General features: G+C 32.1%; 1 protein-coding gene across 1 annotated transcript; it reads left to right on the top strand.

The window, feature by feature from the left end:
- Nucleotides 1–349: 349 nt before the first annotated feature.
- Nucleotides 350–3,963, top strand: LOC108905879 (growth arrest and DNA damage-inducible protein GADD45 alpha). Its single transcript, XM_018708942.1, has 3 exons — nt 350–581; nt 1,314–1,533; nt 3,264–3,963. Exons 1-3 carry the CDS (start codon nt 535–537, stop codon nt 3,468–3,470), a joined length of 474 nt encoding a protein of 157 aa, XP_018564458.1. The 5' UTR covers nt 350–534; the 3' UTR covers nt 3,471–3,963.
- The last annotated feature ends 10,917 nt before the right edge of the window (nt 3,964–14,880 follow it).

Raw genomic sequence — 14,880 nt, forward strand, 5'->3', positions numbered from 1 at the left:
AAAAATCTTGAAACATATTCGAACATGTACCTATAACAATTAAATAAAAATATGTTTTTTATTTTCAAATAACTATTAATAAATATTCTCACGTATTATTATATATTAACCTTAATGTTACCGTAATAGCATTGCATAAACACAATGCAAGTAGCACATCTGAAAAACCCATCTCAATATCATCCTCAATGTCAATTCTACCGCTGGTGTTTTGGGTCTATAACCGGCTTAGGGTTTCCTCGAACTTCACAAAACACTAAACCCGGCTTCCAGACGATCCCCCACTTCGCATACAACGGTCGATATAAAAACAACGCGTTGCCACTTTACGTCATACGTCGAAGCGCGGTTAGAGCTAGCAGTAGAGCGCGATTGTGATAAAATAACAGTTGTTACATATTACACAATATTACAGTTTAATTGTCTTACTTGAGTTATCACCCCATTGGATTAGGTGTTGACATTAGTGAATCTAAAACTTGTGAAGTGTATAAATCAGTGAGAGTGGCCCAAGTAGCTATTTCAGTTAAGACCATGTGTGTATCCAAAGTCAACGACAACAGATGCAAAATGATCAACAGGTAAGATGTTTTGATATGTAAAATCATAATTGCACCGTTATGCAATGTTGTCCAAATGTTATATTGTTATACTTTGATGTTTTTGCATTTTTAACTTTTCAAATACATTTTTTTCTATTAAAATAAATTAATGTAAATTGCTATAAATGGTCAAAACAATTTGTGAGTTAAATGAGTATATTAATACAATGTACAATGAATTTTAATACGAACTCAAAATTGGAAAGAAGTAAAAAAATATTTTTCATTCATTATTAAAAAATACTGTTCTTAAATTATTGGAAAATTCAAATTTACTAATAATTTTATTATCCATTTAACCATTACGCTGTATTGTTTCCTTATTTCACAATACGTGCAAAATCATCATATCTACAATACGTACATACTTACATTTGGTAAATTATCAGATACTTATACAATGATTTTTTTATGATTCATTAAATTTAACTTTGTTTTTGAAAAGCTACGGCACCATGTTAAGAAAACGGGTATTATTATTAGTTTTTGTACATTATTTATGTAAAACTGTTAGTTTGTGTTAAAAACGCCTCGTCATTACTGGGAGCTTTAGTATAAGCGACTGATAGATACCAAATGGCTTTAACATGTCTTCCACGTGTTCGTTATTGGAAATTCCTCATTTTGAACAAAACAACCATTAATTAAGTTAATTGAACATTTACGCACGTCGCACGAAAAGGTATTAACCTTACTTTGTTTATTTTTCAGGAGCAAGCTTGGCAAGGCAGTGCGAGGAGTGTTGACCCGAGCAAAGGTGGAAAGACGCCTTATCTGCGGTCTGCTGCCCGCCATCGCCTACCTTGAAAAGACGCCAGATGACGTCGTCATCTGCGTCCTTCCTCAAACCAGACCTGGGGATGCAACCACGCACATTCAGACGGTGCTCCTCCAGGCCTTTTGCTACGAGAATTATATTCCTGTCATACAGGTAGGTTTGTTTTTCTTTATGGTTTACAAGAGAAAAAAATAGTAATGTTTTTCTACTAGCTTATCCTTTTTTTGATAATGGGAAATACCGATAAAACCGATATTTATTGGCTTAATTTTATTACAACCTTCCTTGAAAATTAATCAATATCGAGATTGTTAAAATTAATAAGCAGTGTTTAGAAAGGACAATAAATATTTTATCAGGTATTATCAAGGAAAATCTGGCAGTTAGGAAGTAGATAATTAAAAGAAACAGGGATATTTCACATTGCTTTCATTTTCACCATCCTTAAAATAACAAAGTAACCGTTTTGCATAAAGCACCCTACCCTTGTGCAAAACGTCCTTGTGCCCAAAACTACTTTCGCTGTTTTTACCGCAACATCGTTGCTATCGACGAATTCAACACAATTTAACCGACCGTGATTTATAATTTAAAATGCATCCCATGTGTGGTCACTAAATGAATCCAAGGCCGAATTTCTCCGTAAACGTTATCTTTGACACGAACGAAGATACTTATAAAAAGCGTGTCGATCAAATAAACTAGGACAATTCCGTGGAATGTCAATGAAAACAATAATAAACGCCGCCTCAATGTCGGTGCATTTCTGCGCGTGTTGCAAACTTTCATTTTTGTTTGAAAAGAAAACGATTTTGTAAATAATTTACACAACCATCAAAATATGGCGCAAAGTAACATCTAGTTGTAAAAACACGTTATGTACGTTTGCATAATTAAAACGAGTGACGTCTTTGATTTGTTTTTCTCAATTAAGTAAATAACTGTTTCCCAAAAAAAAAACCAGTAGAATTGAAAAATTGACGATCCTCTTTCTCTAAATAATCTAAATTTCAATTACGCAACGACGCATGTCGGATGTACATCATATACCTAAGCAAAACAATTTCGCGTGAGCGCGTGACGCAAATAGTATCACGTCGTGGTCAGTGAGTTCCAACGGTTATTTGGGTCGAGACACATATTCACTTGCGTTAATTATGGTTATATTATCAACTTTCTCCGTGCTAGCATGTATTCTGCTTGGGATTTTCCGAACGTAAAAGTTGTTAGGAAATATTCATTTAAAAAATGTAAATTCATATCAGATACATTATTTATTGGATTTACAAATGTGTCCAAGTAGTACTTACTTCACAATTACACACAACGTTGTTAAAAACACATTTGGCGTAATTCCGAGTTGGTAGACCGAATTCATATTTCACTTCGTAGAAATAGCTATTAAGTTTATTGATTTTGGCCGGGTCAATACGCTTAGGTATAATTATTTTATGACGAGGTCTATTTCTCCACAAGACATTTAATAATTGTTACACCCTTTCTGCAACACTGAGTAGAATAATAACTACCCTACACTATATTTTAAGGTGACTACGTATCTCATCCGTTAAATCGGTCATTAGTTAAATTATTTTTCTCTTTTATTTCACGTATGCGTAGTATAAAAAAATATCTTCATTATTTGAACTACGATTGTAAAACACTAATCTCAAAGTAAGGATATTTAGATTATTTACATATGACTTATCATGCCTTTCATAGTAGTAGGCTCGACAACTGCGTCATATACACATATTTAAATTGCCTATCACTTGTGTGATATCTCTCACCATCGCCGTAGGAAAACATTACTACAATACTATAGCTTCAAATTTATCTTCATGTAAAAATACTAGATAACTAATCGTGTTTGTTCTTTTCAGGTAAACAGCAGTGAAAAACTAGCCGATTATTGCGGCGTTTCGTCTAAAACTGGTTGCAACTGCGCCATTATCGTCAAAGATCCAGCAGCATCACCGACTACTCCAGATGACGAGATTCCTCTGTCGCCCACAGAGAAAATCCTGGCAGACTTCTACGAGTGCACCTTGGAAGAATTCCCAAGGCCCGTTATCGAGTTGCCCATCTGAGGGCCCTTATGTAATTCAGTTTTGTACAAAGGATTATAAATTGAAAAAAATAATAATAATTGAAAAATGGTTAGAATAATGAAAACGTCGCATTAGAGAAGGCAGCCCATGTTGCCGAGGAGACATTTTGGAATGACAGGATAGGAAATCTTGCGTTCTACTTTTAATTTAATTTAACTTGCTAAATGATTTATAGCGAGACACAATGGTGGAAATTTGTAAGAGAATATTGTAGTTCGACTGAACCAATGAACAAACTTGTATTTGTATTATTGATAAGTATTTTATGTCCCTTTTATTCGGACAGGACCAAAGTGTACATGTGTAAGATTTTTCTATGAAAAGAAATGCATTTGTATTGTATTTTGTTGATAAGTACTTGAAATTGTATTACAGAAATAATTATATTTTAATATAGTCTATGAAAACAGTATATGTAAAGCAGTAATTAATACTGCTGTTGCTTCTTTGTAATAAAAATTATTTTGTAATATTTTGTCTTTTATTGACTTCTACTAAACCTGTTATAATGGCTACAAAAGTAGCAATAAGAATGAGTATCAAGAACAGCGACATTGTTGAATAAATGCCAATTAACAAAGTAAACATCTAAATCTAAGCAGATTAACTAAATTTTGAAAACTCCAGAAAAGAACAAAAATATAGTATTCGCTATATTTTCATTTATTTAAACATTTAAAACTATCAATTTAAAAGTACACCAAAAAAATATTTGAAAGTGCTTACAAACTTGAAGAGGAATGCAATAAAAATAAACATTTTCTGCTATCAAAACCGTAAAAACTGCAAAACGGTGTTTAAAATTAGGAAACAAAATTATTAGAACTTATGGAGAATCTCTAGAATCGTCATTTACATAAAAAGAGGTGATATGGTTGTTGATAGTGCGCCATACTCTTCTTTTCTCCGTTTATTTTAGTAAACAGATCGCTGGTTCAAAATTACTAGAAAAAAAATGTTTATTTATTTATTTTTCTGTTCTCTTTTAACTGTTTGGGGCATGTGTGTGTTTGTCTATAAGTGCGAATAAATATCCTAAAATAGACCACAAATACTGTAACAATGAATTAATAGACATGGTGGTAACATGCCACTGATGGAAACTGTTATGTAACTGTCCCAAAAATATTACTTCGTATTATTGTGGTGAGTAATATTAAATACATATATTTTATTTGCTAAATCGAGTTTTCCTACTTCCAATTACACTTCAAATAGCCTTTCCAAGTTTGTAAACACCCTGTATGTTAAATAATACATCGTTGACGAAATTCATGTTAGTCATTGCTTAATGTGACTACAAGTATTGGAAACAAGTAGGTATATTATTTCATTCGTATACAAAGAATACCTATATACATTGATAATATATTAAATGAATCTAATGAAAACGCGATTAATATCTTCTGACTTGCCATAATAATTCGTAGGAACTTTTTGGAACTGCTTATTCCTTGATTGGTCGATTGATTCGGTCCCATTTTTCATACACTCCAGAAAAAGTTAGAAGTAAGACAAAATTGAAAAAGTAGACATCACTTAAATATTTGTTCAGTAATAATTTTGCTTGATATTTTACGCACGTTTCCATAATAAAAACCAAAGTAGAACTGATGACAAACTAATAGTTTACAATAAAAGACGTATTAAAGAAGAGGACGGCGCACTATCTGTGACCACAACTACTCACATCTATTTATGTAGGGGTCGATTCCAGAGATTCTCAATAAGTTAACAATTTTGATTACATATTACTTTGATTATTATTGGAAATGTTCTCCAAGATTATAAACAAGATTTATGAGAATTTTGACCAATTTTTTATGATAATTTGAATTGCCTAACTTAATATTTGAGGAAGCGTAAAATTGCAAAAATTAATGTGGGCATATTAAAAAATACACAGGTAAACTATTTATGGTAGCTGGATTAATTTTAAACATTTTTTCTTATATGAACATAGGTCCGATTCGTTTTTGTTTAGAAGTTACAAGCATTTTAAAAATTAAAATTTCATATTTGAATCAAAGTAGCCTGATAAATAAAAATTATGGTTACTATAACAATAATTATTATTTGTGTCATTTTGTTTATTCATTTGACACTAAGGCCCAAATTCATAGATCTCACTAAAGTTCCACCCACACTTATCTCATACTAAACTCACCCTAATTGTATTCATAAACAATTCTAATTCAATGAGTCACTTAAATCGTCCTCAAATCGCCCTCACAAATGAGTGCTAGATTAGTGACATGTTAGTGGTGTCTGACGTGTGCTTATATGTTCGTAATTTATTAATGTTGTGGTTTCATAATATTCTAGCAGTATATTTTACAAATAATTAAGTCCAGGTATTCTGTACGTGAACGCTATATAAATTATAATTATTTTTTAGAAATAATTTCTGTTACATACGTCATAAATGATTGCTTGTCACTCATTCTACTCTGTATGAAGTATATAGTAGGGAAAATGAACTAAATATTACTAACTGCTAACTAATTATTACTTGGGATATAAGATGGATCGTTTTTACATGGATAATTAATTAGACCTTTTGATTTTCATTATTTATTATTTAAATGTAATTTATAATGTATATATTTTCAACGAGAGTTATTCAAATTCAAAACAAAGAAATACTATGACATTAGGTTTCCACTGATGACATAATTTTGGTAATATTTGAGTTGCCAACTGTTCCCTTATCTAGTAATTTGTGGTTTGATGCACACTCAAGTTAGTGACTCATTTATACACATTTCTGAATACCAGAATTGAGAATGACATGAGGGCACCCTAAGTTGAGTGAAGCATAAGTTTGAAATGAGTGAAAGGTTAGTATAGATTTAGGGAAGTCTCTGAATTTGGCACTAAGCGTTAAAGTGATAAATAAAGAGAAGCATATATTTACAACTGGAGAGTATGAAGATAATGTCTTTGTATATGGGTACTCCAATGGGAACGGCAGAGAATACCGACGAAGATACCCAAATAAGCATCAACCTGCGCACACAGTCTTTAGTACATCATTTCGTATACTTCGAGAAGAAGGTAACCCCGCTTCAAAAACTGCCCTTCGGCCTACTTATGAAGCGAATGTACAAAATGAAGAAGATATAATAGATGCTGTCATTGACAACTCTTCAATCAGTGTTCGGCATACCTATAGCAAGTAATCTTGGTAATTTGGTTAATAAAGGTTAACTAAATTTAAACATAAATAATAATTATTGTTATAGAAACCATCACTTTTATTTATCAGGCTACTTAGATTGAAATATAAAGTGGAGAATACTCCTATCCACCGTCTAGGACACTGTGCAGCCTTCGGAAGGCTACAAGGGGATGAAGTGAGGGACCTGCCATGAACTAAAATCCTGGCGTTCAGCAGGGCGTCAAGTAGGTTCGAGGAGGGTCAGAGGCAGATAGTGGATAAGTGATGGGACGTTGGGTAAGCAAAAGGGCCCACTTTTGGCCTAATTGTCAGACTAATTTCGCCCTATTTACTGCAACTACTACTACTACTACTACTACTTGATTGAAATATGAAGTTATAGTTTTTAAAATGCTTGTAACTTCTAAACAAAAACGAATCGGACCTATGTTCATTTAAGAAAAAATGTATGAAATTAATCCAGCTGTCAAAGTTTGTGATATAACTTGTAGAACACTCTGTATAGACAAAGAAAACATAAACGATAATTGGACATAAAGCAAAATGAAAAAAGCTACGTTTTACTGTATGTTTGTTTCAATTATCATAGCGTAATTACAAAAATTATTGGAAAAAGAAGAAGAAATACTGGTACTTGCTACTAGATAAAATATGTAACGATTATATTCACATCAAAAGTTATTATGCACTTATTAACTAGATGCATCCGCTGAAATTGACGCTTAATAATTCTCGCCATCAAAAGTTCGTTAAAACTTCATTTAATATTTACTAGTTTCAAACATATAAAAAGGAATGGATGCACCTTCAAAAACTATTTTGTATGGCAATCGTTTGCATCATGAAGCTAGTTAATATTATGGTATCATTTGTGGTAGTTATGAAAGTTTGTGGTAGTTTTTTTCAAGAGTCAAACAATGTTCAAATTGAATTAAACATTTTGATGGACAAACTGAAGTTTTGTCCACATCTGGATAGCAGTACTTGTTATTATACAATTTCAAATTCAGACTCATCGAAAGACATCGCTAACTCGTTTTTGAAAAAAAATAATGATTGTGGTACATTGGTGTTAAATTCTAATATTCTAAATGATGACCTGTTATACGAAGTTGGTACTTTTTTTGTATTTGTTGATACAATTGAAAATGTCCCTGTGGCTGCTGTAAACTTGACTGAAAACCCGCTTTTTAATCAGATGGCTTATTCTTTTTTCATTGTAACATCTCAGGTGGAAGATTTAACGGTTTTAAACGGAATTCTGTCCTATATTTGGTCCAAAAACATACTCAATTTTCTATTAGTTTTTGTGCACCGTAGTTACGAAGTGTACACTTTCCGACCGTTTGCGGAAGAAAAAGTATTCGACGTCAAGCGCTTAAAAAATTTTTGCCAATACTATAACCTGAATAAAGTGACTAACCTTCACAGATATCCCCTGAGAGCAGCATTCTATGAATACCCACCGGGCGTATATAAGGAAAACGGAAAATGGACAGGGTCTGACTTCGAAAAATATCTTTTAATAGCTAAAATTTTGAACGCTACGACTGAGATAATCCCTTGCCATGATGCCAATGAAACTGTAGCCAAACTTTATTCCAATGAAGCAGATATCTTCCTCGTAAAAGTTTTCAATGTAAGTATAATTTGAAGAAACTATACAAGTTCAATTCATTCAGATGCCTTTTTAAAATTCTACATCGACGATTAAATTCACAGAAAAATCATAAGGTGCGAGATCTGATAATAGAGATTAACGCGGTAAAAGTGCTATTATTTTCAAATCGTCCAGTATTCCCTTTAGGTTTAACTACAATTCAGAAGTTGGTTTTAAGAAACAGCCCTTTGTCTTGATGTTTCCATGTCACCACGTCAAAAAACGTTTAACTTTTTCAAGTATTTTTATTGAAATTTGAACCTCCACGTTTTCTATTTGCAAGTACTAAAACCGTTGTACAAACAAATTGAGCTGGTAAAGACATCAAATTTTGGTCAACAACTCACGACAATACACTTGATCGTATGGCACGTCTTCGCGAATGGAGTTGACTAATAAATAAATGTTTGTGTTCAAATACCTTCAATGCTCATGACAAAAATATTTTTCTGTGTTGAACGACATACATGCAAAAGAAATATCGAAAAACAGACATTTTAATGATAATACCTGTGGCATCAAAAGTAGTTCTGATCATAGTAAACTATTTCTAAAATAAACAAATATTGGTACATAATTTCCTAAAGACCAAGGAGTATTCCAGAATACCTAGCACTTTTACCATGATAAGTTTTCTGAACTTTATTATCAGCCTTCTTATAATCACTTCAAAGCATAAAACCAACGAATTCTAACCACTAGAAGGATCTTTGTGTATCTTTAATTAAATGCTTTTATCCAACTTGTATATAATGATACTATAATTTCTTTGGTTTTAAAGGAATAATGTGGCCTATATGTCACTAGTGAGTTATAAGTCATAAGTCACTAAGTAGTAAGTTATGACATAAAACCCACTAGTGACTTATAGAAATCATAAAAAGACAAATGTTTGGTTTATTTTTCTAGCTTTTATTAGAAAACCAATTTGAAACGGTAATAAGTCAACAAATAACCTAAATGCTACAAACTTACAATCTACCTACTTATTAATATTAACATTAACATTTATGGCCGTAATTTGATATTTGAAGGAGCACCATCAAAAGTAACAGAAACTATTTTGATACCTAATTCACTTAAAAATTCTAAACATTTTTTTAACAGATTAGCTTTTTCCCCACCACTTAAACCGTTTGTCAAGAAGTACCCAACAGGTATTTTCCAATGACTATTTATAGCTACAACCATAAAAACAAGGGCTTCCGTAGCTTTTGGAATATTATCCCCATATACTTCAGTGCCGACATCAACATATCCAGTGAATCGTTTCCCATTCCACTCAACACTTTGCATTATAGACGTTTCGTCAAATACCAAATTGCCCAAAATTTCACTGTTTGTTTCTCTTACTTTAATTTTAATAGCAGCCAATGCTTCATTTGTAAATTCAGGTGTTCCATCTATAGATCTGTACCACTTAGAAATTGTTTTTGTATGTGGCAAAGCCATGTTAAAACTTCTTCTTGCATAATTATAAGTATCTGTTGAATAAAAGCTTAACGTTAAGGCAAACGACAAACGACCTAAGCTCAGGTGAATACTTTTTACGAGATTGTCATTTTCTTGATCTTTGACAGATTTCATATTCCAGGTGCTGATTCCTAAAATTACATATTGTTTACAAACACAGAAAGAATAAGTATATTTCAACTTACCTGAATGATACATTGAGCAGTTTCTGTTAAGTCATATTTCTTTTTTCAAAAATTTCAGAAGAGAATTAAGGCTACAAATTCTGGCTTTTAGACGACTCTTTGCCTGCTGCAGACTTCGGATTTTGTTTGCATTTTAATTTTTTTCTTGTCAGAAGTATGGAATTCTCCAAAATATCGTGGATAAGGCCTTTTCCTAAAAATGATGAATTATCTATTCCAGATGTATTTTATATAAACACTTACGAATTACGGTAGTGTTTATATAAAATAAAATAGTATTATATAAATAGGTAACAGGTAGAATTTTCTTGGTATTTTTTAAAATGTACTGAATAAAAAAAAATGTTAGATAGGTAAGCAGATAGCAAAATTATAGGGTATTAATTGTAGATACTATACAAAGGATATATAATTTGTTAATTATATTTTTATAACTTACTTCACGTTTATAATTTTATTACGATTGGGTGGATCCATTCCTATTACCGATGCAGTTAAAGTTGATCTATGTTTTGGTGATGTGTCATTTCAGAAGATCTGTAGCCTTATTTGTAGTAGATAACAAGCCTGATTGAGCACTCAGTGTCGATGACGATGAACATGTAGATATATTTTCTGGTTTCTGTTGCGGCAAGTGCAATGACTGTGTAAGAACATCATTTAGAGAAATATTTTCCTTATTAGAACTGTCTGATCTATAAAAATTAAATAAAAAGGTAAAGAGGTACTAGGTAACTGTAAAGGCTTTTTACTTCTATATTTCAATCAATATAATAGTTATTTTACCTGCTATAAGTAGAAGCTATTATTGGAATAGCTATCTCTCACAAGTACTTTATACCTGATGGCTTTGTCAGAAAATCATTAATCGCAAAATGATCAGAACAAACAGAAATGTTGTCGGTAATATTGACATCACCTAGGGAGAGCTTCCACAAGTTTCAGATTCTTAGGATATCTAAAAAATACAGGTATTACTCATAATATACTTATAATATTACTGAAACAGGAAAAAATATGTTGAACAATTAAAAAATATATCTTTTTAATGATTTAGATAATGATTTAGTCAGTATTTTATCACTGCTAATTAAGTACTAAATGTAAAACACTCTTATGTAATTCCTCAAACGCCGCCCATGTTGCTTGTTTACTTACCTGTCAAAAGACCGCTGTCCGCCTTTTTTAAATAAAACTTTACAAATAACACAATTTCTATATCTATATCTATATCTATATCTTATCACTAAATAAATGTCCATACATAAAAACTACACAACAATAAGAGGAAAATGCCACACTAAACACAAATAAACTCAAATACGTTAATAGCGGCTACACACTTTTCCTTTGACAGATGTCATCGACAATCATCGAAATGCGGACGTAGGCGGGACTATTAATTCGACCAATAGAAATTTGTGTCTCCTGAAGATTTGATTTGTTTATGTACATTCGCAAACAAATACATCCAAAGCTCCTTCTAGTGGTTACAATTCGTTGATCTGATTTATTTATGTACATTCGCAAACAAATACATCCAAAGCTCCTTCTAGTGTTTACAATTCGTTGCATAAAACTATTAAAATCATGACATTGTCAAGTCAATAGTATTTTCTTTAATTTATCAAGTGTTTACTATTACTTTATTCTTTTGGTAGATTTAGGTAATTGTTCAAAAAGTAATTCAATATTAATTATACTTATTGTTCTTTAAGGTGCGCTACTTTCACAATGTAAGTTATTCATACTCCTACGAAATGGGAGACAGGGTAGCAATAGTACCAAAACCTACAAAGATTCCTGCTTATCGATATATATTCTACATATTTGATTTTTCGACATGGTGTGTACTCTTATTGGCAATATCTGTCTTACAAGCATTATACTTTTTTATAAGCAACACATGCGGAATAAACATCATTGTGATTTGGTCCTCTTTAGTTAATATGGGTATACCACGTCACTTAATAAATAGGACCAAGAAGAAGTGGTTATTGATGCTTTGGATATACTCGAGTGTGGTACTAGGAGTCTGTTTCCAAACCTCACTGACGAAATCCTTCGTCAAACCAAGATACGAAAAAAGTATAAAAACCATTGAAGAGCTTAGAAATAGTCAAATGAAAATTTACATACACAATTTTCTCGCACAGTCATACAATATTCCCGAGAGTTTTGGACTACAAAAAAATTTCGTATACATGAACGTGTCTGAGACAATACAATGCATTGAGGAAAAAAATACGAGTGGAGCATTTATTGCATCCAGGCAATTGGTTGGCTACTACATAAATGAGAACAAAAGAAAGTACGGCGATCCAGTCTATGAAGTTGTGGATGAGGTTTTGATCCCCGGAAGTAGGGCGTATTTGTTCCAAAAAACTTCACCCTTTTTGCTGAAAATTAACAAATGTCTACTGCTTATAGAGCAATACGCACTCCACAAAAAATTGTACTATAATACTATCCCTCCTTCGGGAGAAAATATTTTGCAGTTGTCCCATTTTTTGGTTATGTTTTATCTGCTCTTTTTGGGGTACCTAGTTGGATTCATAGTATTTCTCATGGAGAAATATTTCATTTAAACCAGCTAATAATAAATTTTATAAATATTGCACTACAAAAGCATTGTGATATTTAGTTGCACATATCTTGCTGCACTCTTCAATAAATTAGAGAGATAAAAGGAATCAAGTCAGTTTAAATAAGGAGCAATCCCAGTTTTGCTTCTTATAAAGATTCTTGGATAAGATTTTTTTTATAATTTATAACTATATTAAAATATTTATTTAATTAAATTAGTAGTAAATCTATAACACAGCCACACACAAAAAAAGTTGTGTGTACTTTTCATACGATATATGTTATCTGTAGTATTTTTACCTACTGATCACGAATCCGGTGTCAGAATTGAGCTATCACATCACAAACCTCAAAAAACAGGTCAAAAATAGCAAAAATTCACGAAAAAGTGCCAGGAAAAATACAAAACTTTTTTTTCTATGTTCAATTCATTCATTTATATGGTTAAGACCCCGCCGAACATAAATCCGTGGTCAGAATTGATAGTTCTTTTTCTAACCTCAAAGAACCGGGTCAATTAAGGTCAGATATTACGAATTTGCAAAATATAACATATTCGCGCCAAATTTGGTATACGGAGGTTTTCGGAGTCGCTGATCACGAATCCGAGCTCAATTTTGCAAAATTCAAGATAGCGGATCCAAGATGGCCGACCAAATATTCAAATAATAACAAATTCATGCCAAATTTGATATACGGGAGTTTCCGGGGTAGCTGATCATGGATCCGAGGTTAATTTTGAAAAATCCAAGATGGTGGATTCAAGATTGCCGACCAAATTTTAAAAAAATAACAGATTCGCGTCAAATTTGGTATGCGGGGATTTTCGAGGTCGCTCATCACTAGAGTTCGGAGTACTCGTCGGCTAATCATAGACGTGTTCATCGTAAACAAGTAAATAAACAGGTGGGTATAAATAAAAATAAATAAATTTTCGTACTTTATTAGCGAAAGATCGTTGTTTACCCCTTGGCGACTCGAATTCGTGATCAGCGACCCCGAAAACCCCCGTATACCAAATTTGGCATAAATCTGTTATTTTTTGAAAATGTGGTCGGCCATCTTGGATCCACCATCTTGAATTTTGCAAAATTGACCTCGGATCCGTGATCAGCGACCCCGAAAACCCTTGTATACCAAATTTGGCGCGAATCTGTTATTTTTTTAAAATTCGTGATATCTGACCCTTATTGACCCGTTTTTTTTGAGACTAGAAAAAGAACCATCAATTCTAACCGCGGATTCACATTTGGCCGGGTCTTAACCATATAAATGAACATTTGAATATAGAAAAAAATTGTATTTTGCCTACCACTATTTCATGAATTTTTGTTATTTTTAACCTGTTTTTTGAAGTTAGGAAATTCCTGTGATATGATGGCTCAATTCTGACACCGGATTCGTGATCATTAGGCAAAAATACTATGGATAACATATGCCGCATAAAAAGTACAGACAACTTTTTTTTGTGTGGCTGTGTAATTAAATGTAGGTAAATATAATGCATTCACAAAATAAAAATAGCATGTATTATATTGGGATTGAGGTCTGTTAGTTCGATAGGCGAAATTCGAATATTTCTCCCAATATAATTATACAATTTTTGCACCGAGTGACTGCTTGTAATACAAAAATACACTGGTTTGAAAATAATTAAATTTAACTTCAATACCTGAGGTGACAATTTATTAGAGATTAGAGATTGATTGATGTCACTCTAGAGTATCTCGATTATTATTGAAGACAAAAAATTACGGTCTTTGCCAAATTTTTTGAGAAAAATCTTCTGGCCAAAACAGATTTTTTATGTATTTTTAGTTCCTGTATGTGGCGTGGCCAAAAAATAAATTTTAATATCTGGATATAGTTTTTATTTTTTTAAAATATTTTCATTTTCTTCTACATTCGTTTGCATAAAATCCAGTGGCATACCATTTTTTTATAAGTGTTTTCGAAATACAGATCCAAGTCATATTTTTTAAAAGTTTTTTTACAGAGTTAAAAAGAGGATGTTGTTCACATTCCAAAAATATGTAGTTTGTTGTACATATTTAATGAAAAAGGTTATAGTTACCCCGCCGACTTGTGAATTTGTTTTTCTCCATAGCCAACTATTTAAATTAGTCGCTTCAGATACTGTTTAGTAGTGTATCTGTTTTTAATCATGGCCAACTTCTTCCTTTTTTTTAATTTAGAAAAAATATAGGCTATATTTATCATTTCTATGTTTCAAAAGCACACCAATACCATCTTTTAATAAGCTCATGGCCATCTATGATTTTCATAAAAAAGATAGCTTCGATC

Source organism: Anoplophora glabripennis, unplaced genomic scaffold (assembly GCF_000390285.2).
Source record: "Anoplophora glabripennis isolate ALB-LARVAE unplaced genomic scaffold, Agla_2.0 scaffold228, whole genome shotgun sequence".
In the NCBI taxonomy this organism is placed as follows: Eukaryota; Metazoa; Arthropoda; class Insecta; order Coleoptera; family Cerambycidae; genus Anoplophora; species Anoplophora glabripennis.